This window comes from Chionomys nivalis, chromosome 4, assembly GCF_950005125.1.
Source record: "Chionomys nivalis chromosome 4, mChiNiv1.1, whole genome shotgun sequence".
Lineage (NCBI taxonomy): Eukaryota > Metazoa > Chordata > Mammalia > Rodentia > Cricetidae > Chionomys > Chionomys nivalis.
The window spans coordinates 101572747-101595561 of NC_080089.1; the positions used below are offsets into that span (position 1 = coordinate 101572747).

The following is a 22815-nucleotide window of genomic DNA, read 5'->3' on the forward strand; positions in this document are numbered from 1 at the left end:
ACCTGGTACCTCTGTTCTCGCAAGATTTATTTGAAGGCGCATCTAGTTTCCATTGCAGAGCCCATGCAGTTCTGCCTGTCGTAAATAATCAATGCTGGAGGGTGTTATCATTAAGACTCAGAATTCAATCTTCAAAAATAAACTGAACACAAAAGGAGAAAGGATTCCAGTATCTAAAGGTCAGGTTGGACAAGTGACCTCTAAGGGTTTGTCCCTTTGTTTGATTGTTTTGTTCATTTGCCTCTGAAGGGACTCTGTAAAGATATGCAGCCCTCACGCATGTTTCACTGGAGACATCTTTCTTTGTTGTAAGTTTAAGTGGAGATAAGAATTGAAAATTCTGGAGTGTTATAAATATGGGTATTTAAAAACAAACCCTCATGTAACTCTTGTAACTGTCCAATATAATCTAAATGCTGTGCTGATTGAGTATTGGCCATCTTTTTGTTTTTTACAAAAAAATACCTTGTGCATGCCAGACACTTTACCATCTGAATCCCTTCTCTAGTACTCAGGGTATCATTATAAATTCGGTTTGAAGTCATTTTGAAGTCATACAAATATATAAGGAAAACAAGGATATTATATGCATGTCATTTTTAATTTCTAAAATGATTCATTATGAAGAGATTCAAATTATTCTAAAAATATCTCTGGATTGAATTTTTATTGCAGCCTTAATGTGAATATTATTGATCTAAAACATTCATATGTTAAGAATCTCAGACTTTAATTATTGTATATAAGAAATATAAAGGTTTTGGAAATCAGCTCTCAACAAAACAGATAGTGTGCGTGGAGGTGGGGGAGCCCAGTTTGCTTATATATCTATGGGTGGTAAGGGCTACCTATTGCTCACAATGCAGAATCTATCATAAATTCTAACCAATTTTTGTCTGTGTCAATATAAATATTAAGAAATTTGCTCTTATAAACAAGTATGTGAAAGTAGCTTTTAACCTATAATATTGCTCAATTCTTCCAATGACATAACCATCCCTCCCCCTACCATAATAGTTTATAACCAAAACTATTTAGGGGATGGAGTCTGGAGAGATGACTCAGCTGTCAAGAGCACATACTGTTCTTGCAGAGGACCTAAGTTCAGTTCCCAGAACCCCCATCAGAAGGCTCACAGCACCCATAACTCTAGCTCCAGGAGAGCTCCCTCTTCTGGCCTCTGCCACATCTGCACTCACATGCACATGTGACAGACAAGCATACATACATACAAACACACACACACACACACATATGAGAATGAATCCTTAAACAGCACTGTGCCATGGTACACATGTGGAAGTTGGAGGACAGCTAGTAGGTGTTGGTTCTCTGCTTCTACCATGTGTGTCCCAGGCCCAGCTCAAGCTTGGTCTTCAGGCTTGGTGTCAATCACCTTTACCTACTGAGATATCTTACTAACTCCAAAAAATTATTTTAATGATTTAACGACTGACAATAACACATCTAAATTCTTTCTTTTATACGGTACTAGTGATTAAACCCAAAGTTATCTATGGGATGGGTAGGTGTTCTGCAACTTAGCTATACCCCACAATTTTTAAAGTGAAAATCGGCAATGACCTGAGTTGCAGAAAATTTGGTTCCTTCTGACCTCTGTAGAAGTTTTCCTTTTCTTGATGTTTGAATCTTGTGTTCGGTAATTGAATCTTGGTACTAGGTACTCAGATCTGGGATGCTGGTACTCTGTACTCGGAGGTGGAATCTCCATACTCTGTACTGGGTGCCAGAATCCTGTAGGATAGTTCCTCTACTTGGTACAGTCAGTTTTTGTTCTCTGAAGCAACACAGCATAGCAGTTGAGACTCAGAAGAGGTAAAGAAAAGAGGAATCGTGAAGGGAAGGGGTGAATGTGACCAGGTCTCACCATCACAGAGCTCCCAGAAGACTGATTTCAACAAATGATATGTGTGGAAGTAGAGGAATTGAATGCTGATTTTGTTTTTAAAAAAGAAAGTCAAGCCTTCATGTCCCCAGAAGACTATTGCGCTTCTATCCATGGACCTCAGTTTTAAGATGACTGTGTGCAAAGTTCTTTTCACCAAGACCCAAGTGCTCTGGAAGGCCACCATGTTTGAGCTGACCCCAACTGGCATGGACACTGCCATGTAGTATGCATCCCTTGGCGTGTATTAATGTCTTGCTTTAGCTCGGTGTTTCCTTAAAGGACACAGTGAAATGTACTTAAGATCAAATTTCCCACCCGGGAGATATTTGGACAACGGGCATGGCCATTTCCTAGGAAACTAAGGACAGCTGATATGTCACCATAGAAGAACATGGACCCTTTTGTTGTGTTTTTTGTTTGTTTGCTTTATGGTGATGGTAAGAAGTGTAGCCTTTACCAGCATGGTAATACATTTCTGAAATGTCCAGGTGGGCAGCGTTTGCCTGGGTTTTTCTCCCAACAGTTGCTAATGGCCCTTTTGCTCAGTGCCCAGTGGATCGGGTTCTGACTTCTTTGAAGTGTTCTCATAAAAAGCTTTCCTTTGTTCCACTTTTTTCCCTTGGTCATTGCATAATACTCCTTTCTACCTGATCTTATTTTTAAGTAGGAGGAATGGACTTTAAATCTATTGTGCTAGGCTGGGAATTTTTTCTTCAGTATGTTTATTAAGTAGAAGCTTTATAGTGGCTGACTTCAGAGAACTGAGCCCTTCTGCAGCATTAATTATTCTCCTTGTAGGTGAGGCGTTTCCCAATCGTCTCACTCTTGAAACTCAATTACGTAACAGGGCCTGAAGCTCGGCAAACTTCGAACCCCCAAAGGTGGTTTAGCAGGAGTGAAAGGAGCATCATTAAGGCACCAGGGTCAGTGATGGGAAGTAGGTAGAGCATTAGATCTGCATACACCCTTACCAGACATCGAGAGAGAGAGAGAGAGAGAGAGAGAGAGAGAGAGAGAGAGAGAGAGAGAGAGAGAACCATCAAAGCAGACAGTAAGTTAAGGATGTAACACCTTCCAGGCTTCCTGGTTCTGACTCCTGAGGCAATCCTGCTGTGGATGGTACAGGACCCATGCTCGCCACCAGGAAAGTCTTCTAACTTAGCCAGCAAGATCCTCTCTTGCCTACCACTCTTTCTTTGGCTAAGGAGGAAGAGTTGAGCCAAAGTCTTTCAATCTTTCCAAGGACCAGGAGTCCTATTTTTTTTCTCCTTAGAGCTGTTACTAATCCTCTATAAGCTATGGTGAGTCTCTGATTTATTTGCAACCATACTTTCTCTAATGCATGCCAGATGCAGTGTATGACAGAGCCTGGCCTGACACAGCTACTAGCAGACGAGGGAGTTTGTGGTTTCATAGAGGACTTGAGCCTTCCCTTTAGAGAACTCTGCTTTCTCTAGATCTCTAACTCCACCTGTGTACAATCCACTACATGTTGGAAGGTTTCGTCAAAGCTGTCACGGGTTGCTAACAACTTCTAAATAGGAAGGGATGGGAGAGAATATGGCTTTATTACTTTGATTTTCTTGAAGTCACTCGGAAAGTGGAGCTTGGCCCAGACTGAATGTCCTCTTTTCCTATAGAAAATCTAATCTGAATTCCTTCTTTGTCCTTGACCAACTCTAGGGAGAACTGAAAACTATAAGAACAAACCTCAGTTGTGTTCTTCCTAGGAGAGAACCCAAAGAAAGGTACTTGGCAGGAGAAAGACACACCTTCTCCCAAGACCGGTATTTCAGAGCGCCATTGCAGCACACAATTTGCTTAAGAAAGGTCTTGTGTGTTGCCTATTTGGGGACCAAGGTCTCAGAATTGCTAGTAGGTGTTTAACATTACATGTAGTTATTCCATTATAATGGTAAATAGAATATCATGGACTTGGGATAATATTTACTCTGTCTTCCTAAGATTAGAATAAGTGGAACTCCCAGGGTTGTGTAAATATTTACAGCATCTGGGAGAGAGCTAGCGCATTGTGTGTGTCAATAAATGTTAAAGCCCCCGCCCTTCCCCATCCTCTTAACTGGAGTGCAGTACAGTTAGGTTTAAGATATAACACACGAAATAGAAGAAGTGATTGTAAAAGACACCAAGACAAACAAAGGGTGGGTGTGACTCGCATGGATCTTCATCAGAGTTACGTTGCGTATGCCCATGTCTTAGCGACTTTAAAGGTTGTATGGACTCTACCATTGGCTCTTTATTGAGCAGACCTTCAGTGAAGAAATACAGCAATGAAGCTGAGGGGACAGGGCAGTTAGGGTCAGTGGGCAGTGAGAATGTAAGATATTAATATACCAGGGCACTATGGCATATGTCTAGAGTCCCAGCTCTTAGAAGGCTGAAGCTAGAGGTCTGCCATGCATTAGAAGCTAGTTTAGACTACATTGCAGTTTCTAGACCAGTCTGGGCTATAGAGTGGGGCCCTGCCTAAGAAACATGTAAACGAGAAAGATCTTTTTTTAAAAAAATTATTTATTTTTTAAATTTTATTTTACATTCCAGCCATGGTTCTCCCTCCCACCCCTCCTTCCGTCCCCCGTTGACTCCACCCCAGCCCACCCCTCATCCACTCCTCCCAACAGTAGGGGTCTCTATGGGGAGTCCACAAGGTCTGGCACATTAAGTTGGAGCAGAACCAAGCACTTCCCCCTCCATTAAGGCTGAGCATGGCATCCCACCATAGCGAATGGGCTCCAACAAGCTAGCTCATGCACCAGGGATAGATTCTGCTCCTACTGCCAGGGGCCCTTCAGATAGTCCAAGCTGCACCACTGTCTCCCACATATGGAGGGCCTAGTTTGGTCCCATGGAGACTGCACAGCTACTCCAAACTCTAGAGTTTATGAGTTTCCACGAGCTTGGTTCAACTGTCTCTGTAGATTTTTCCATCATGACCTTGACCTACCTGGCTCGTGTATTCCCCCTTCACTCCCTTCGATTGGATTCCCAGAGCTCAGCTGGTGCTTGATTGTGGAACTCTACATCTGGTTCCATCGGTTACTGGATAATAGTCGGGGTATTTACCAATCTGATTAGAGGGGAAGATCAGTTTGGGCTCCCTCTCCACTATTGCTAGGAGTCTTAGCTGGGGTCATTCTTGTGGGTTCTTGAGAATTTTACTGGTACCAGGTTTCTCCCTGACCCCACAGTGCCTCTCCCTATCAAGATCTCTCTTCCCTTGCTCTCCCACTCTGTCCCTCTCCCCCCTCAATCATCCCGTTCCCTCATGCTCTCATCTCCCATCTTCTCCCCTTTGCCCCACCCCACCCCCACAATCACTGGGTCCCTTTGAGTTCAGGAAGTAAGAAAAGACAATGCAAATAATTAGTTGTTTCTGATGTGTATGTTTAAGGTGGAGGCACAGGGAACGCTATGAATGAGGTCATGCCTTGTGGGGTAGCAGCCTACTGAGCTTCCCTGTGCCTTTTGATATCTCCTCAGATCTGGGTTGTCTCTGTTTGAACCCTGGCTCTAATCAGCAGTAGCATCGTTGGGGGTATTTCTCTTCAATGTGTCTATTTTCATGAAAAATAAAGAATAATCATCTTTTTTAAAATTCTGTATATGGACGACCCTAATTCAAGTCAATTGATTGGAGTTGCCAAATTCCTCATCATTCACTATTTCAAGGAAACAGAAAATCACAATTATACGGGGGTGGGATACATACAAATTCTGGGTCCGTTTTACTCTTGGTTATCAACTTTAGTAAAAACTAAAAATTAAAAAAAATTGTTAGAGAGTATATGCTAATGAGTACTGAACAGTTAGGAATGTTTCTTCATTTTGATTATTCATGCCATTGCATGAGTCAGCACTTGGCTTGGCAATGTGTCCTAGTAAGGTTAAGCAGGCTCATGTTTCCCTTCCTTCTTAGATGAATAAATGAAGCGGCTTCTTTTTTGTTTAATTCCAGTGACAAAATGTTCCCAGCTTTTGGGTTTGGCGCCAGGATACCCCCAGAGTACACGGTGAGTGAGTGAGCAGAAGTGGGATCATGTGCCGCACTGTGAAATCTCATCTTGGCAAGCTTGCTTTTGCTCTCCATGAAGCTATGGTGGTCCGAGAATGCCTTTGACAAAATAAATAAATAAATAAACAAACAAACAAAGAAAATCTGGGTATTCTTGGTATGTATTTTAAAGGTCTAGTTACAGGAATCTTTAGTTTAGCTCACTGCCAATATGGTGAGAGACTGAGAAAATGCCCCAAACCACTGGGTTCCAGGGATTCAAACTGTGTCCATCCAGATCTCGCAGGCTAAAGAAAAACTTGAGATAAATCAATCAAGTAGGGCAGCTCACTTGCCTGGACAGTGGGCACACGCCAGCTGCTTCACCTGTGACCTCCCACTAAGAAAGGAGGCATCTGTCTTTTAATGAGGTGACCTATTTTTTAGTGCCCAAGAGATTCAATGGTCAGAAATACCTTCGAGGTGGAATTTTCCATGAAATTCCAAGTGATTTACTAAAAGTGTCCAGATGGCAGAGGAGCCCATTTCTTTTATCAGATTTTAGGGGGAGGAAAATAGCAGGCAGTGTATCATCTGCCCTTCTGCTTAGGCACTGCCAAGCAAGGGAGCTTGTGATGGAAGATTGCAGGCTATATCACTCTATTCATTTTTTTCAGAAGTAGAAGTCATTCTAGTTCACCTGTGTGTACATGAAGATCCTTGTGCACTGTAATTCTGTCTGTCAGAATGATCCCTAAATGTCAACAGCTTAGCCAATGCCTCTGAAAGCAGCACCATGCCCATCAGTCAGCTTGAGTTAATTGAGTGCTTATTTTCTTACACAGGTGAACACAGAGCTCATTGAACTTGAACACTTCAGTCTGTGGCCAGTTTAATCTAGAAACAATCTGTAGTTACCTTTTTCTGCAGCCTTTTCTTTTTCTTTCTTTTTTTAAAATATATATATATGACTTACTTTTCCCTCCTGACAGCATTTATCAGATTCTAGAAAATCTTCCTGTCACTGCAGCCCCACAGGAAGCTGAGAATTCACCCTCCATCTCAGATTGATTCTATAATGGCTTAAAATGGTGCCTTCTGCTTAACTCACAATGAATGAAAGGCCATTTGTTTGCAAACCCTAAGCCCCCAGTGCCTCCTTATTGGATCCAAGTTATAATTCTCCTTTCTTCCTTTTTTTAAAATTTTAATCTGTGTTTAGGTCTCTCATGACTTTGCAATCAACTTTAATGAAGACAACCCAGAGTGTGCAGGTAAGTCACAACAAAAAAGGGAGCCAGTGGCTCAGAGCCTGGCTCTCTGCACCTCTCTAGTTTCAGTTCCTGTCTCCTAGAGTGACAGCTCAGCTGGGAGTGTCCACAGCACAGAAACAGGTTTGGAGAATCCGAATTAGCCACCCTGCTCCATGGGGAATGGAGGATCACATTATAGAGTGGGGCGGTGCACCCTGGAAGAGACAAGGCTGGGAAATCCTGAGCTTTCAATAAAATCCTGGGTTCTTCTAACCAAAATAAAGAAAATCAATCCATTAGCTTTACTGAATTCATTGATTAAAGATTAATTTTAACTTTTTAAATAAGAGAATGGCCCATGATGGGCCAAGATGAGACATTCCTCTTTCTGCTTCTCAACTTTTCATCTGGATTTTGCTCAGCTTCCTCTCTGTAGATTTAAAGAAAGAGCAAAAGGCAGAAATCATTTGACACTTCCAGCACATTGACCAAGGTGATTTAGAACAAAGAGCTCCATGGTTTTGTTCAAAAAAGAGCCCCAAGGCTTAAACACTTGGTCTAGCCCATGTGACTGTGTTTTCTCCTGGCCAGATTCCCACACCTGGTTTCACAAAATAATGATGCTGAAAGAACAATGGTAATTATCAGAAATTCCAGGCAGTATTTATTCTACAATCAGCACCATGGTAAAACACAACAGAAACTTGTTTGGGGCCTCTCTCAACCCAAAGACCTGGATGTATTTGCTGAGTCGGCAACTCATATTTTCCAGAACTTGGGGAAGACAGTGTAACCTCTCTAAGCCTCTGCTTCTTCATCTAGAAAATGGTTGCAGCTTCTGCTTCCTTAAGCTATGGTGACCTAATAAGGACTTAAGTGGGGCAAAGTTTGTGGAAACAATGGCTTTTGATTTGGCTCACACTGTGGTTTGATTTCAGTGGGGGAAGGGAGGCAGCAGTACATTGACCTAGTATTTCCTTTTGCTTTAAGAACTACACATGAGCCGGGTGATGGTGGCGCACGCCTTTAATCCCAGCACTCAGGAGGCAGAGGCAGGCAGATCTCTGTGAGTTCGAGGCGAGCCTGGTCTACAGAGCTAGTTCCAGGACAGGCTCCAAAGCCACAGAGAAACCCTGTCTCAAAAAATAAAAAAAAAATAAAAAAATAAAAAAAGAACTACATATGACTGTACCCTGTACCTATTAGCTTGAAGTTTTGTGGGATTCCTAACAATGGGAGCGGGGTGCCTCCGACTCTTTTGCCTATTCCTGGGATCATTTTCCTCCTATTAGGTAGTCTCATCCAGCCTTGATATGAGAGTTTGTGCCTAGTCTCGTTATATCTTGTTATGCTGTGTTTGGCTGATATCCTTGAGAGGCCTGCTCTTTTTTAAACAGAGAAGGAGTGGGTCTCGGGGAAAGAGAACAGAGTGGGTAAAGAACTAGAAGGAGTGGAGGGGAAAACTGAAATTGGTATATATTGTATAAGAGAAGAGTAAATAAAAAGAAAAAAGGGGAAACCCTATGTGTGGTGTAGATAAGGACTATCTGGACAAAGCCAATGTTTTACTTTTGTGTGTGTGTGTGCAAACCCACTTGAAGGGACTATGTGCGTGTTGATTTTTCCCATCTCACTTTAGGAATTCAAGGAGTTGTGGAAGCCTATCAGAGCTGTCTTCCCAAGCTCCAGCTTTACGGTCCCACTAACATTGCTCCCATCATTCAGAAGGTTGCCAAGTCAGCTTCGGAGGAAACCAACACCAAGGAGGCATCGGTAAGGAGAGGGACAGGTTACTTATACTGGGGACTTACCCTGCCTCTTTTGGATATTGGTCATGACACCAGTTATAGTCTGACAAAATCAATTCTAGTTTTTCTTTTGTTTTTAAATTAATTACTTGCTTTTATTTGTATTTATTTTTATTAATTAATTAATTACATCTTGTGCTTCACCTGCAGTTGGAATAGTTGAATCTTGCTGTCATAGCTTTTATTTGTATTCATTTTTATTGATTTGTATTTATTTTAATTAATTAATTAATTAATTGCATCTTGTCTTCAGCTGTATTTGGAACAGTTGAATCTTGCCGTCACAGGGTAGCTGGGTTCTGGTTGTACCATATTGCTCTTTCTATTATTGATTATGATCTTACACTGGTGTACAGGCATCTGGATGTGGGACGACTGTAAGTTTAGGTGTTGATTCCTGATTTTGTCTTTGTTGGATGGGTGTTTTATTCCTTGGTTTCTGTTTCCTCTCTGGTCTTCTGGCCCAAGCGGCCAAGGGTTCCGGTGACTGGTGAGTCTTCAGGCCCAGTAGGGTGTCTCCACTGGGGTTTTGGAAGTCTCGGGTCCCTAGATCCTGCCTAGCCTCCAGTAAAGCATTCTTCTTCAGACGCTGTAGACCAGAATATGGAGCCCAGCAGAAAAGGTACAGTCTAGGTTTGTTGGGTTGGCTTTAAGAAGTGTTAGTGGGCAGTAGGTAGTGTCTTACATGGGGTCCCTAGGACCAGTCTGGCCTCTGGTAAAGCTGCTGCTGCTGAGAACAAGGAGGAGGGGCCAAAGGATGTGCCCTGGAGTCAGGGTCTGGGTGATGTGAGCAAGCTGGGGGGAGCAAAGGATATGCCCTGTGAGCAAGGGGGTAGGGCCAAGAGGGAGGGGCCAAAGGATGTGCCCTGGATCAGGGTCTGGGAAGTGCCCAGGCTCAGCTGGAAGGTAAGTCACTCACCTGTTCTTTCCACTGATGTTAATTGTACCTGAGCCAATGAAGTCCACTGAAGTTGTGAGAAAGGTATGGCTGCTGAGGTTGATAAGGTGACAGGGGTTGGACAGTGGGGTGTGACTTGAGAGAGCAGAATCCCGAGGATGAGGGGAGGCAGGCAGATCACCACTGGTGAAGACTTCCCCAGAGAAATGAAATTCCATGAGTTCCGATCCTAGTATTTCTAAATGGCTTAACTTCTCTACCTTCAATTTCTTCATCTGGCAAACAGTGGGTTAATGAGACCCAAATCTACCAGGATGAAAAGTTCAGGGCAGACACAATGGTCTGCCCCTTTGCCTGAACACAGACACTCATTAGTGGAAGCTACTGTGGTCACCTCCTGTCCCAGGAAAGAAAACAAGTCTAAAACTGAGCTTGTTTTCCAACATACCCAGACTGCATAAATAAAGCAGTAGTTGAAGGGCTGGGGAAATGCTCAGAGTCAAATAGTGCTTGCTATGTAACCACGAGAAAGTGAATTTGAACCCACAGCACCTAGACAGACATCCAGGCATGGCTGTGCACCTACAAGCCCAGCATTCACTTGGGGTGGAGACATGCTGATATCTAGAGTTCTCTGGCCTCTGAGCCTCGCTGGAACCTTGAACTTCCAGGTCAGTGAGAGACTCTTTCAGGACAGTAAAATGAGTGTGACGAGGGAAGGTGCCCAATATCCTCCTCTGACCTCCATCCACGTGTGTGTGCACATGAGTGAATGCACCCTCAAACTCCAGTGAGACACACACACACACACACACACACACACACACACACAATGGTGACCCTACCTCACAGTGATGAAGAACAGCAGTAGAAAATACCACAACAAGCATTTGCTTCAATTGTTCGGTTTTGTTTTCTAGGAAAGATACAAACTACAGCTCCAAAGGTGAGACAAAACTGGAGCCTGTCCTTTGACATTTTAGAAGTAAACATGTCACCCTTTCCCGGCTGTCATTTAATGGTGTCAGCCTGTTCCTACCTAGCTTTATAATGTTTTCCAAATGGAGCAAGCACTATAGCTGTCTGAAAGCTCTGCGTGGCTTCCGGGATGACACATTCGCATAAAGAAGATAGCCTTCTACGCTTATCCTGCAATAATTCCCCTGGTCTGCTTGCTCTGTCCCTGTGTTCCCTTGGGTTCAGCTGGACTGCAGACCACATTTCTACCAAGTGTCAGCAGCTACTTTTGTGTGCCGGAACACATCCTCCCTCCCTCCCTTGTGTAGACATTCCTGAAGTATCTCCCATTTAATCCAAAGCTGTTCCTCCTTGGCCCTACTCTGTCTGTTAGCATTTGTCCCTAGTGTTCTAACCCTGTGCAGCAAATTCCTTGTGAGCACAGTGAACTAAAGTGAAGTTGACTTGAAGGTTAGCAGACCCACGGAAGCTTGGGACTTGGTAGTTCAGGAGTTAAAACATCCCTGTCATCCAGAACCAAAACCCCTAGTCTATTTGAGATAGTAACCAAATCAATAGATAAGAATAAATGAATATGAAAGGAGAGAGAGTTTTGAGGATTGGTGGAGGCAGCTTGATTTCTTTTTGGAGGAGCCTTCGAGGAAAAAATCCTGCATTTTGAAATGTAGGTCATCAGGAAATGAACTGCTATGCTTTTTGAGACCAAAAAGGTTTTAGTTTAGGGCAGAAAGTTAAATCAAGTGAAGGAACTTTGTGTACAGAAAGCACAAATAGCCTGTCTTTTTTTTCTCAATGGGTTGGGTTATAACCTTTAGTTTCGTATATAAGATATTTTTATTAGTAGAATTTTACCTCTATGCATATTCTATAAAAATGCTGTAATATATGAAATATATTTCAAAAATAATATAAAGTAGTTAAGTGCGGACAATAAATAAAGCAAGATTGACCATATGCTGATAATTGTTGTTGCCAGTAATGAACTTATAGATGTGGCCAGGCTATATTGTTTTTATATTACATTTTTCTTAACAAAAAAGTTAAAGAAATAATCAAAATGTCTATCGTCTCTGCTGCCATTATTCACTCTACAAGGAGGCACCTAGCTATAGATATCTAACTGATACTGTTGTCATTTTCTCCCCCACCTCGTCCCTCATTGTCACCTATCACGGACTCCCGACTCCTGCAGCAATACTTCATCCTGCTGATCCTGACAGATGGTGTCATCACCGACATGGCCGACACCCGGGAGGCCATCGTCCATGCCTCGCACCTCCCCATGTCAGTCATCATCGTGGGAGTGGGGAACGCTGACTTCAGTGACATGCAGATGCTGGATGGTGACGACGGAATTCTAAGGTCACCCAAGGGAGAGCCCGTCCTTCGAGACATCGTTCAGTTTGTGCCCTTCCGGAACTTCAAACACGTATGCATAGACATCATAGGGGTGCCCTCCCATCTCTAGCGTGTCCACCAATGTTGACAGTGACCTGTTCTAAGCAGCATTAGCAGACCATGTCTAGGATGAACAAATCCTGTAGGAAGGATATACAGATCATAACTATTTGGGGAAAGGAGCATATATTGAATTAGAAATAAGAGGTCATGGTGGCTATAGTTGCCAACATCTTGCAAATGTTTGTCTTCACTCAGGAATTTTAGGACCTCTGGTTGCTTGAGGTTGTTATAGACAGTTGGGAAGTTTGCTCGGGGGTAGATGAAAAAGGAGCGAGGACAAGCAGAAATTCAGCCTGGCCCTACCTGTCCGAAGATTACGTGTTTGTTGTGTGCAGAATGATAGACACTCCGTACAGTGAGCCGCATTGGCAACTTAGTCTGTTCACTCAGGAAAAGTATGATCAAGCTGATAATAATGGGTATTAATGTAGTTTAGTGTGGTCAGTGAGGGGAGAAAATACTGGAATAGGCTTCTCAAAGCAGACTGGTTCATAATCAAGAACATACAAATGCATAATCTTTGAATCACTTCTCTGCTAGACAGAAATCACCTGTATCCTCAGTTTGTACAGTTGTGGGGCATTACCCACAGTAAACAGTAAAGCAGAGTTGTGTTTCCTAATTGGCTGGAGAAAGCTCTCTAGAGCAGTGGTTCTCGGCCTTCCTAAAGCTGTGACCACCCCCCCCCAACCATAAAATTGTCTTTGCTACTTCATAACTGGAATTTTGCTACTGTTAGAAATTGTAATGTACATATCTGTGTTTCCCAATGGTCTTAGGCGACCCCCGTGAAAGGGTTATTTGATCCCCCAAAGGGGTCATGACTTACAGGTTGAGAACCACTGCTCTAGATAATACCCTAGTATAATGTTGAGAACATTGTCATTATACTCTATCCACAATTCCAATTTGGGGATAATTATCAAGTTCTTGGAGACAGAAGTACCTTGAAATTTCCACAAACCCCACACCTAATGAAACCATGAGAACCAACATAGTTTGTTGGGTTCATAACAGGTCCTTTCAAAGATGCCTAAACGGTGTCTAAGAGACCATGGAAGTACTGTAGGAGGCCACAGAGAGCCTCCAGTATCAATTTGTAGGCCCTTGTAAACAACATCCAACAACAGAGCCCAGCCCCAGCCCCTGCTATCTGCTACAGTCCTGGATTCTGCTCTGCTGCTGTGGCCACCATTCCACAGGGAGGGTCTAGACATGAGCTCCTGACTCCAAGTCTTCAGTGTCCTGTACAGCTTCTCCTCTGGCACCTGTCCCGTGAGTGCAGAGCTGTGTGTATCCCCACTGGAAGCATTCCTGTTGACTTCTCCAGCAGCCCTACCCTATGTGGGGCTCCATTGCTGTTGAGGTCACAAAGAGAGGCGGGTGCAGTGTCTTGTCATCCAGTGTAGGCACTCTCCCACCGGATGCCTATTTAGAAAAGTCATTCTGCTCCAACGATGCTCACTCAAATGAGTTTCCAACATTCTTCACAGCCCATTTTCTGAGCTATGTCCAAGCTCACCAAATGCAATTTGACCTCACTCTGGGACCCCAGCCACACTAGTACCTGCAGTCTCGGCAACAGAGATATCCTCTTGTGCTCGCCAGGCATGGCTGTCTGCACCTCTGTCTTTCTGTGACAGGCTTTGCTGTGGTCATTTAGATCAAGCATTCACCACATAGCCTCAGCTGAACCCTAGAGTCCATGGCCTGCCCAACCTCTAAGGGAAGGGACTGTACACTCCAGGGCTCCCTGAATCTGTCCGTCATCATCCTGCAATGTGATCACTATTCCCTTTTTAAAGATAGCCACAGTGTAATTAAAATCATTAAGCAGGCAGGAAATCAATCCCCTGCTGCCGAGTTGTGTGCAGGGGGCATTTTCAAGTTGCAGCAGCAGCTGATCTCACCACAAGATCTCTCGTCAATGTTGTGAGGGAAAAACAACTACCCCGGCATCCAGCCCGTCTTCTGCTTTCCCATGGAGAATGTTTCTAAAGAAAAGTACCAAGGCTCCCCAAGCTCCCAAGTTGTCTGCTTATGGACAGCAAAGTGTGGCATCAGAAAGGCCCAGCATGGGCATGCTGGGGCTGCCTCAATTTGCTGCAGCTGTAATGTGTGGCGCTTTCTGCTTCCTAATGCATCTGATGTAGAGGGAAGGCTATTCTTAAAGACTTGCCTTGCCTTCCGTCACCCAGGCCCAATAAAAGTAGATGCACTACCACCAAGTTGATCCATCAGCCATCACACTTGCCATCATGGGACCCATGCAAGAACAATGCCATCAAGCCACAAAAGGTGCTGGCCTATCCTGAGCCTCCTGCTGACCCTCAGATTCCCAGAGTATTCCAAGTACAAGGCACACACCTGACACACTGCTTTCTCATCCAGCATGGCTCCCAGAGAAGCCTACCTGGGGCAGCAAGGGGATGAAAAAAAAAGATAGACAGACAGACATATGGAGACATAGGGGAGGGTTGGACTTGGTTTTCTGGTGGAAGTTGCAGCGTGCCAGAAGCAACGGAACAAGGAGATAGGTTTAGGTAGTCAAGGTGGGGGCAGTCTCCGTAGGGTACAGACTTGGGCTGTACAAATGGTGTGGGGAGCTGTGATGGGCATTTTCTGTATGCACTATAGCATCCTCATTCATACCAGAGGACGGCTTTGCCATCCCTCGGAGTGAGCCTCATCTGGGGAGGGCTTTGCCATTCCCATGGAACTGAGGCATTGGGATCCTTTCCACAGCCATACCCATGTCAACAATGCACATGAACTCAGAACTTCACAGCTCTGGGACCCCTGTGAGCTAATAAAGCAGGAGCCCAGGCTTTGGAAACTTTTCTGGAGACTTGCATATTTAGGACAAGGATATCAGAGGAAAATCCACACGCTAAGAAGCCTATGGGTGGATGAGAATTGCTAATGGTTGTGCCCGATGTGTGTGTGTGTGTGTTGTGTATGTATGTGGTATGTGTTTGTATGTGTGCATATGTTCATGTACACGTAAGTAGGTATATGTCTATGCAGGCCGGGCATTGACATTAGGGACCTTCCTCTACTCCTTATATTTCTTCCCACCTTATTTTTGAGAGACAGAGTCTCTGACTAAACACAAGCTCCATGGCCTCGCTGACCAATGAACCCCAAGAACCTGTTTGTCTCCCTCCTACCTAACCACACCATACCATAGCCACAGCACTTCAATTGCAAGTGCGCAGGAATATATATACCCAGCTGTTTACATGAGTGCTGGAGACCCAGATTCCTCAAACTTTCAAGGCAAACACTTTATTGACTGAGCCATCTCCCCAGCTCTGTCCAACATTCTGACATCGTAACGCGATATTGTGATCTACAGTTTATGTCTGAGAACCATGCCACTGAATTCCAAAAAGAACTGCAAAGAAAAGCCCTCCTAATTGGATTGCCTTTGACCCTGTCCTAACTACATGCAGCCTACTTGTGGCCCACAGCTCACAGGTCTTACGCCCCTGAAATGACTTCATAGCAGAGACAGATTCACGGGGAAAGCCTTGCAGCTTAAGCTAGGCATTGGCAAAATCAAAAAATGGAAGGTTGTTGAGAGGGACTGAAGGGGAACTGGAAACAGGGACCTGTCCCGTGAGAGAACTGCCCCAGCAGGGCAAGGACATGGTGTTTCTCATGCGATCTGTGCTGTGTCTTTCCAGCCTCTCTAGGGTGACACCAGCAGAGCACAGAGCACTGGGAACATTTTCACCTACCTTGTCTTCGTGGATTTCAAATTAGATTTCGAAAAGCATTTCATTATCCAAACTAATCTACTCAGAATTCAATAAGCCGTAAACAGAGGGAGGTGAGGAGCTGGTGTTTCAGACACGCCAGTAACCCATGTGTTGCCTCCCTTTTGCTGCTCCGCATAGTAGCACGCGGTGCCAAAGTGCACAGGCTTCGAGCTATGTGGCTCTGGGAAAATTGTTTCACCTTTCAGTGACATAGACTTTCAGTCAAAGGCAAACGCCGTGGAAGTATTGGGTGGTAGAAAGTGGAGTTTATGCACAATGCCTGTTGCGTGGAAGTAGTTAGTGTATACTGTCCATATTACCGTCATTACCAACTGAGGTTGTGGTTTGGCTTTTCCCCATCTATTCTTGTTCCTATAACTATGTGCATGCACCAGCACATATATGCAACGGTGGTGATGGGGGGGTCTTAGAACCAGTGCTTTCTCATGCACCAGGGCCACTAACCATGTGTGGATATTTGCATTCAGATCCATTAAAATTGGAGCTGGAGAACTGCTCTATAAAGTGCTCGCCATGCAGATGTTAGGGCCTGAATTCAATCTCAAGCAGCCACGTCCACGTATTCAGGACAGACCACATGGGACTGGCATTGGGTAACCTACTGGGAGGTTCATTCCTGGAGAAGACTGGTTGTCTTCTCAACAGTCATTGATTGTATGTAGTTCTTCTAGGGACAGGGCCTTCTGAGATCCCGCCTATCCGCATTGGCCTGTCAACTGGCGTTAGCCTGCAGCTCTTGTTTAGGTGACTATTTTGCTGAGATTTAAGTAGTAGAGCTCCCCTGTCATATATAAATATAAAAGACACTGTCTCAGCAGACCGTCTGGCCCACTCATTCTTAAAATCTTTCCAAGCCCTCTTCCAAGACGGTCCCTTAGAGCTGGGTATAGGGATGGTGTTGTAATTGCACCAACTGAGGCTGGGCACCAATTACTCTTTGCATTTTGACCAGTTATGACTTTCTGTAACTGAAGGCTGCGAGAATGAATGTCTTTGATAAGGAGCATGCAAACTTATTCTTAGGTAACTAAATGTTGGGGATTGTGGCTCAGACAACTCCATTCTTGATCGATTCCATAGTGTGAAAATCAGCCCTTTATGGGATCCATCAATGATTCCTACTGATGATAAAAGGGCTGTTACCAGGAATCACAGTCTCATTCAAAGGAAAAAGAAGGGGAAAATGGAGCCAACTAGGTCTGTCCCCTGTAAGGAGGAAGAAAGGAGTCCAAAAAATTCATCTAGGAAGTTTCCACTTACGTCTCACAGGGTAAAATTCGGTCGTGTGGCCATACCTAGATGGACGGAAAGCTGGGAAATCAAGTCGTTTTTGGCCTTCTAAACTTTCTACCAGGGGAAAACTAGAGATGAATTTTGTTTTTGATCATGTATACATAGACCACACTCTAAGCCCAACCATTCATTTGTAAAGTAAGCAAGTGTCTGCGGGCCAGATTTGGCACAAGCTGCAACACCTTCAGCCCACTAGGGTTCAAAACTCTGCATGATGTTCCTGGATTTTTCAAATACCTTGCTTTTTCTCTCTGTTAGACAGAGTGGCTTGTTTCCTTTGAATTTTGTTTCTGAGATCGGTGCTTAGTGTTGCATGGTTTGAGAAGGAGCAGATCAGAAGAATAGTCCCCTGGCCCTTAGGGCAGTTCTCCTTCATCTTGGGAATCTCAAGTATTTGTTAACTGACCAACCTTCCAGTTCCTTCAGTGGCAACTATTGAGGCTCAGACTATTGAAGATGCTTGCCTAGGGGTTGTGCAGTAGTAAAGGTCAGACCCAGGAGTCAGGTCCAGTTCTCTGTGACTCCAAGGTCTGGCCATGCTCTTGACCTCAACCTGCATACTACAGGGCATTCAAGTTCATTTTCTAACTAAATGACTACCAAATTCACTGCCACTACTATCCATGCCCAACACACCACACACACACACACACACAGACTTTTCCTTCAACTCCATCAGATGCCTAACTGTCTCTAGAATCTTCTAATGCCACTCCCCGCTCCCTTCCCTGAACTTTAAATACACACCCAAGTTAAATATTATTTCCTCTTGGAGGTGTGCTGCCCAAGAGAAGATGCCTTGGAGGTGTGCTTCTAAGATGACTTTGTCTTACAGTGTTTGTGACTTTCTACAATGGTGCACCTCAGACTTCAGCAGGAATCACCAGGGCATCATGGTAAAAATTCAGGTCCCCATTCAAAAGCTCTGGCTTCATTCTAAGCAGCTAACCTGATAGGAAGCATGGGCTTATGCAGTTTCTATCGCTGGTGGGTAGCATTTATAGCTTATTACCTTATAAGAAGCATTCAGTTTCGCCTTGCTGGGTCCCCTCACATGATTCCCACTGCTCCTGGCATAGTGAATGGAACATGTTTAAAACTGAGTGAAAATGTAAAGAAAGCAAAAAAAAAAAAAAAAAACCCACGGGAAAATTCATCTTCAGGTGTGAATTGGCATCTGTGGACACAGAACGAGGACAGTGAGTGGACAGGTGGCTGTGTGACTGAGTGAATGAGACCTGCTGAGGAGAGCAGAGCTCAGATCTGTGAGGCAAAGCTTACATCTGCTTCAAGTCACGGTCATTTCTTCTTCCCTGCAGGCGTCGCCAGCTGCCCTCGCAAAGAGTGTGTTGGCCGAAGTCCCAAATCAAGTCGTGGATTATTACAACGGTAAAGGGATTAAACCAAAGTGTTCATCGGAAGTGTATGAGTCTTCCCGGACACTGGCACCATGAACTCCACACTTTTACAGAGTTCTCAAGCACTGTTCGCTAATATTTACTACTTTTATTCCTGTACTTTAAAAGAAAATAATGATAATATACATTTAAAGATAGCACGTCTCGGTGATTTTTGACTAATTGACATTTTTTTTGCATGTGTAGCCCCAAGGCCTGATCTGTATTGTAAAAGACTTTTTACAATGAAATACAGTCGTAACATCCACTTTACAGCATGTTGCCTTGAAACAAAATGGTATACATATCCATTTTTATACCGGTTTGTTGAAATTTTGCTAAATTTCTTATTATCTTTACACTGTAAAGCATTTTGAAACATTTCTTGAATGTTGATAGCCAAAACGTATTTGGCTTAATCTCCTATATGATGAGAGACTTTTCAAAATGGCAGATGCATGGACTGTATTTTGCATGTTTAAAATAATAATAAAAAAATAATCTTAGACTGGTTTTGCAGTTGTTATCTATAGCCCCTCCCTGCTGAGAATGGCCTCTCTACTAAATAAATTTATCTACCTAGAGGTATCCTTTTTGAAGTGGAGCTGGGCCGTTTCGCCCAGTACCCATGTTTACACACTACCATAGACACAAATTCCCTGAGAATCTTGTTCTAATGGAGCTTTTTAATGCCAGGCCTGAGGCTCTGCACGGCCCACAAGATCCTCGGTGACGCTCATGCATTCCTCACAAGGACCGGTGAGGTTCTGAACTCAAGGCTTTCACAATAGAGATCATCTCAACCAGGGCAGCTCCTTGCCTGCTTGCCAATGGCACCTCTTCCCTGCCGGTAGTATACAAGGCCGGCCCATCCCAGAGGTGAGAGTAGAAAGCAGTGGGGCTGATTCCAGAAGCTGCACCCCTCACGTCAGTCTCACTGCTTTCCACTCACACCGTGCCCTCCACCCAGACAGAGGAGCGCTCCTTCTGGCTTGCTCCTGCTTGGCTAAAAGAGGAGCCACAGCCTGCTGCATGGATGGTTCCAGTGCCTAGAAATTATTTCCCAAGATTCTTCCTTGGATCTTGAATGGAATCTTGTCCATGCCAAATAGCAACGTGGCTCACCGGATTTCTGTTCTACTCACTTGGTCTTTGAGCTCACTGTGGGGGCACCTTTTGGCCTCTTTAATCACTTCTGAGCACAATCTCCATAAGTGGAAATGACTGTGTAGGGTCAGGGTGTTTTGTCCGAATCTACAGTAGTCTTGAACCAAAACAATAACTTGTTTTTGCTTTTCTGATCTTCTCTCGGAGAAATGGACAAATGTTTTATAAGCTTCAAAAAGCACAAAGTGAAACTTAGTTTTGGTCAGAAAGAATGGTGATGTGTATACATAGCAAAAGAAATGTTTTGTTGGGGTAGGTTCAGGGGGAGGGCAGTAACAATTAATTAAGCAAATCAAATGTACAATTTCCAGAGCTATAATTATAGATCCTAATCTTGCAAATACATGTCAATCAAATGCATAACATTTTGGGAATGATGGTTAAAAAAAAATGTAAGACTGAAAAAAGTCATAAATGTTTAAATTGTATTGTTTTCTGAATAAATTGGGTACTTACAGAATTCTTTTTCTAAGAGTTGTGGTCTTGTTCCTCTTTTCAAAGCAAGTTTCTGCCAGTGAAGTGTATATTTCCCGTGTTTGAAGGGGTGTCAGAGGAAGACTGGTGCTTCCATCACAGATTCAAAACTAAAATAGTTACATTCTGTATTACAGAAATACCTAATGATCATGTCTAACCCAAACTAGTGTATGAACATCTGTGTCTATGTGCCTGGCTTGTAGGAAGCACTCAGTAGATGAGATGTTTAGTCCATAGAGAGGTGAACAATAGGGTGAGTGAATAAACAGTTTTGTCAATGCGGCCTCTGATCCATCTCATACCCATGAGCACCATGACATGAGGTACCATGCCATGTTCCAGTATCTGCAGGATGTCTTCACTCGATGCAGACTCCCTGGGATTCCAAGTTGGTAAAGACAGAGTTCAATTTGCCTGGCAAAACTTTTAGGTAGTTTCTTTCCCTTTTCATAACTAGACTCAAGAATGATACAACATCACCTAACAATCATTTAAGGGTATCTTATCTCAGGTTGTTAGAACAAGATATCATAAACACAGTAGCTTAAAGAAGCAGAAAATTTTTTCTCCTGTCTTTGGAGTCGAGGAAGTTGGATCAAGGTGCCACCAATCTGGGCCCTCTCTCTCTAACTCACAGTCAGACATCTTCTTGCTTTATCTTCCATGATACAGAAAAAAAGAATTCTCTGGTCATTCTTACAACAACACTAATCCCACAACAAGAACCCCATCCTCATTACCCAGACACCTCCCAAAGTCTCTACCTGCCAATAGCATCATAGAAGACATCAGATCTTTCATGTGAGAATTGTGGAGGGGCACAAACACCCATTCTACAACAAGAAGAGATTGTAACAGACACTGTTCTAAGTCCTTGTACGATCTCATTCCTTCCGCCCAGCATCCCCAGCTAGGCAGTACCAGGCTCTCTATGAAGAGTGGAAATTGTATTTTCCTTCTTCCTGCCATCCGTTTCCCAGGACAGGTTTTTGAGGATACACCTTCTAAATGGAGAACTCACATGTAGACACCCTACAGAAACTAAGTGAGACAGAGAAAACTCTTCCGGCCCTAGTGACAATTTGTCTAAATCTCTTCTGCTGGTGGAATGGGTGTACAGAGGAGCCTGGGGAGCTGAGCCTTCGATCCTAGGAGCCAGTTGCTGTTCTCTTTCATGAAAGTGCTCCAAAATCAAATATAAAAGCCTCACCATTGATGTCCCAACTCTCTTCTTAAACCTTGCTTGTTGGAGGCAGCATCCTTTTTATGAACCGTTTCAGCAGGCAAAAAGAAACAAGAGAATATACATAGATGTGTATATGATGTGGGCAAAATATGCACATAATTTACACACATGCATTTATGTACTTGGGGATGGGGATAAGAGGGTGCACACATCTGAAGAGTCATTACTTGACCCCAAAGAAGCTTGGAATTGACATGTATGCAGCCAGAAAGGGCATACATTCGATACTTGAATGTACCTAATAATGTGTTTGGTATAGGTAAAGCTAGCCCCAGGATTCTGCCCTTGTCAGATAAGAAAGCCAATATTAATTAAAACAACGTTTTTGGTTTTTTTTTTAAACTCCAAGTGGAGCCCCACCCCCTTTTTAACTGTAATGAATTGGCTGCTGGTAGGTGCATGTTTCTGACACCCAGAATGGAAGCTTTAGCTTTAAGGCAAATGTACAAGTGCAGGATTTCCCTTGACAGTGTCAACTACACAGACAGAGACAGAGGAAGACACCTAACAAGGAAATGCACTGCCAGCAAAGCTGGGGCAGCGCGGTGCCCATGTGGTTTTCAGGATAGCACGTCCTAACACACTTTCCCTTGACTGACAGGCATGACACATGAATAAGAAGTCAGGGAAACAAGGTTTTGGAAAAATTGCCGTAAAATGGAGGGACGCTGTCACCAGCTGGAAATGTCTTTGGCTGTCCATAACAAAGTCAGAATTGGAATAACGGATACTGTGAAGCCTGAACCCAAACCCCCATCTCTACACTCTTGGTACTGTAGTCACTCATCTGAAATATATCTGCTATATTAACAAGAGCATTAGGGAGTCTGTAAGAAAGCAGGGAAAGTGCTGGCCATGTGAGCAATGGCCTGAGCTTAAACCCACAGAACCTACTGAAAGTCAGACATGGCAGTCTGTGTCGGTAATCACCTCCCTTCTACTGTGAGGTGGGAGGCAGAGACAGGAGAATCCTGGAAGCTCACAGGCTTGGCTGTCTTGCTGTACAATAACAAGCAATGGAAGATTTTGTCTCGGAGTGGACGAAGATGGACACCCAAAGTTATCTTCCAACATTGTGTGTACACACCTGCATTCACAGACATAAACATGGGAGACACACATGGAGATTTA

General features: G+C 43.7%; 1 protein-coding gene across 3 annotated transcripts in view; it reads left to right on the forward strand.

Moving 5' to 3' along the window:
- Cpne4 (copine 4) overlaps nt 1–20413 on the forward strand; it is a 471398-nt gene extending 450985 nt beyond the window's left edge. For all 3 annotated transcript variants that reach the window (XM_057768128.1, XM_057768130.1, XM_057768129.1), the window contains exons 12-16: nt 5886–5940; nt 7144–7195; nt 8814–8947; nt 12051–12287; nt 18717–20413. In XM_057768128.1, coding sequence (XP_057624111.1) covers nt 5886–5940; nt 7144–7195; nt 8814–8947; nt 12051–12287; nt 18717–18851 — 613 coding nt within the window. In that variant the 3' untranslated portion in view covers nt 18852–20413. The remainder of the gene's footprint in view (nt 1–5885; nt 5941–7143; nt 7196–8813; nt 8948–12050; nt 12288–18716) is intronic.
- Nucleotides 20414–22815: the final 2402 nt, after the last annotated feature.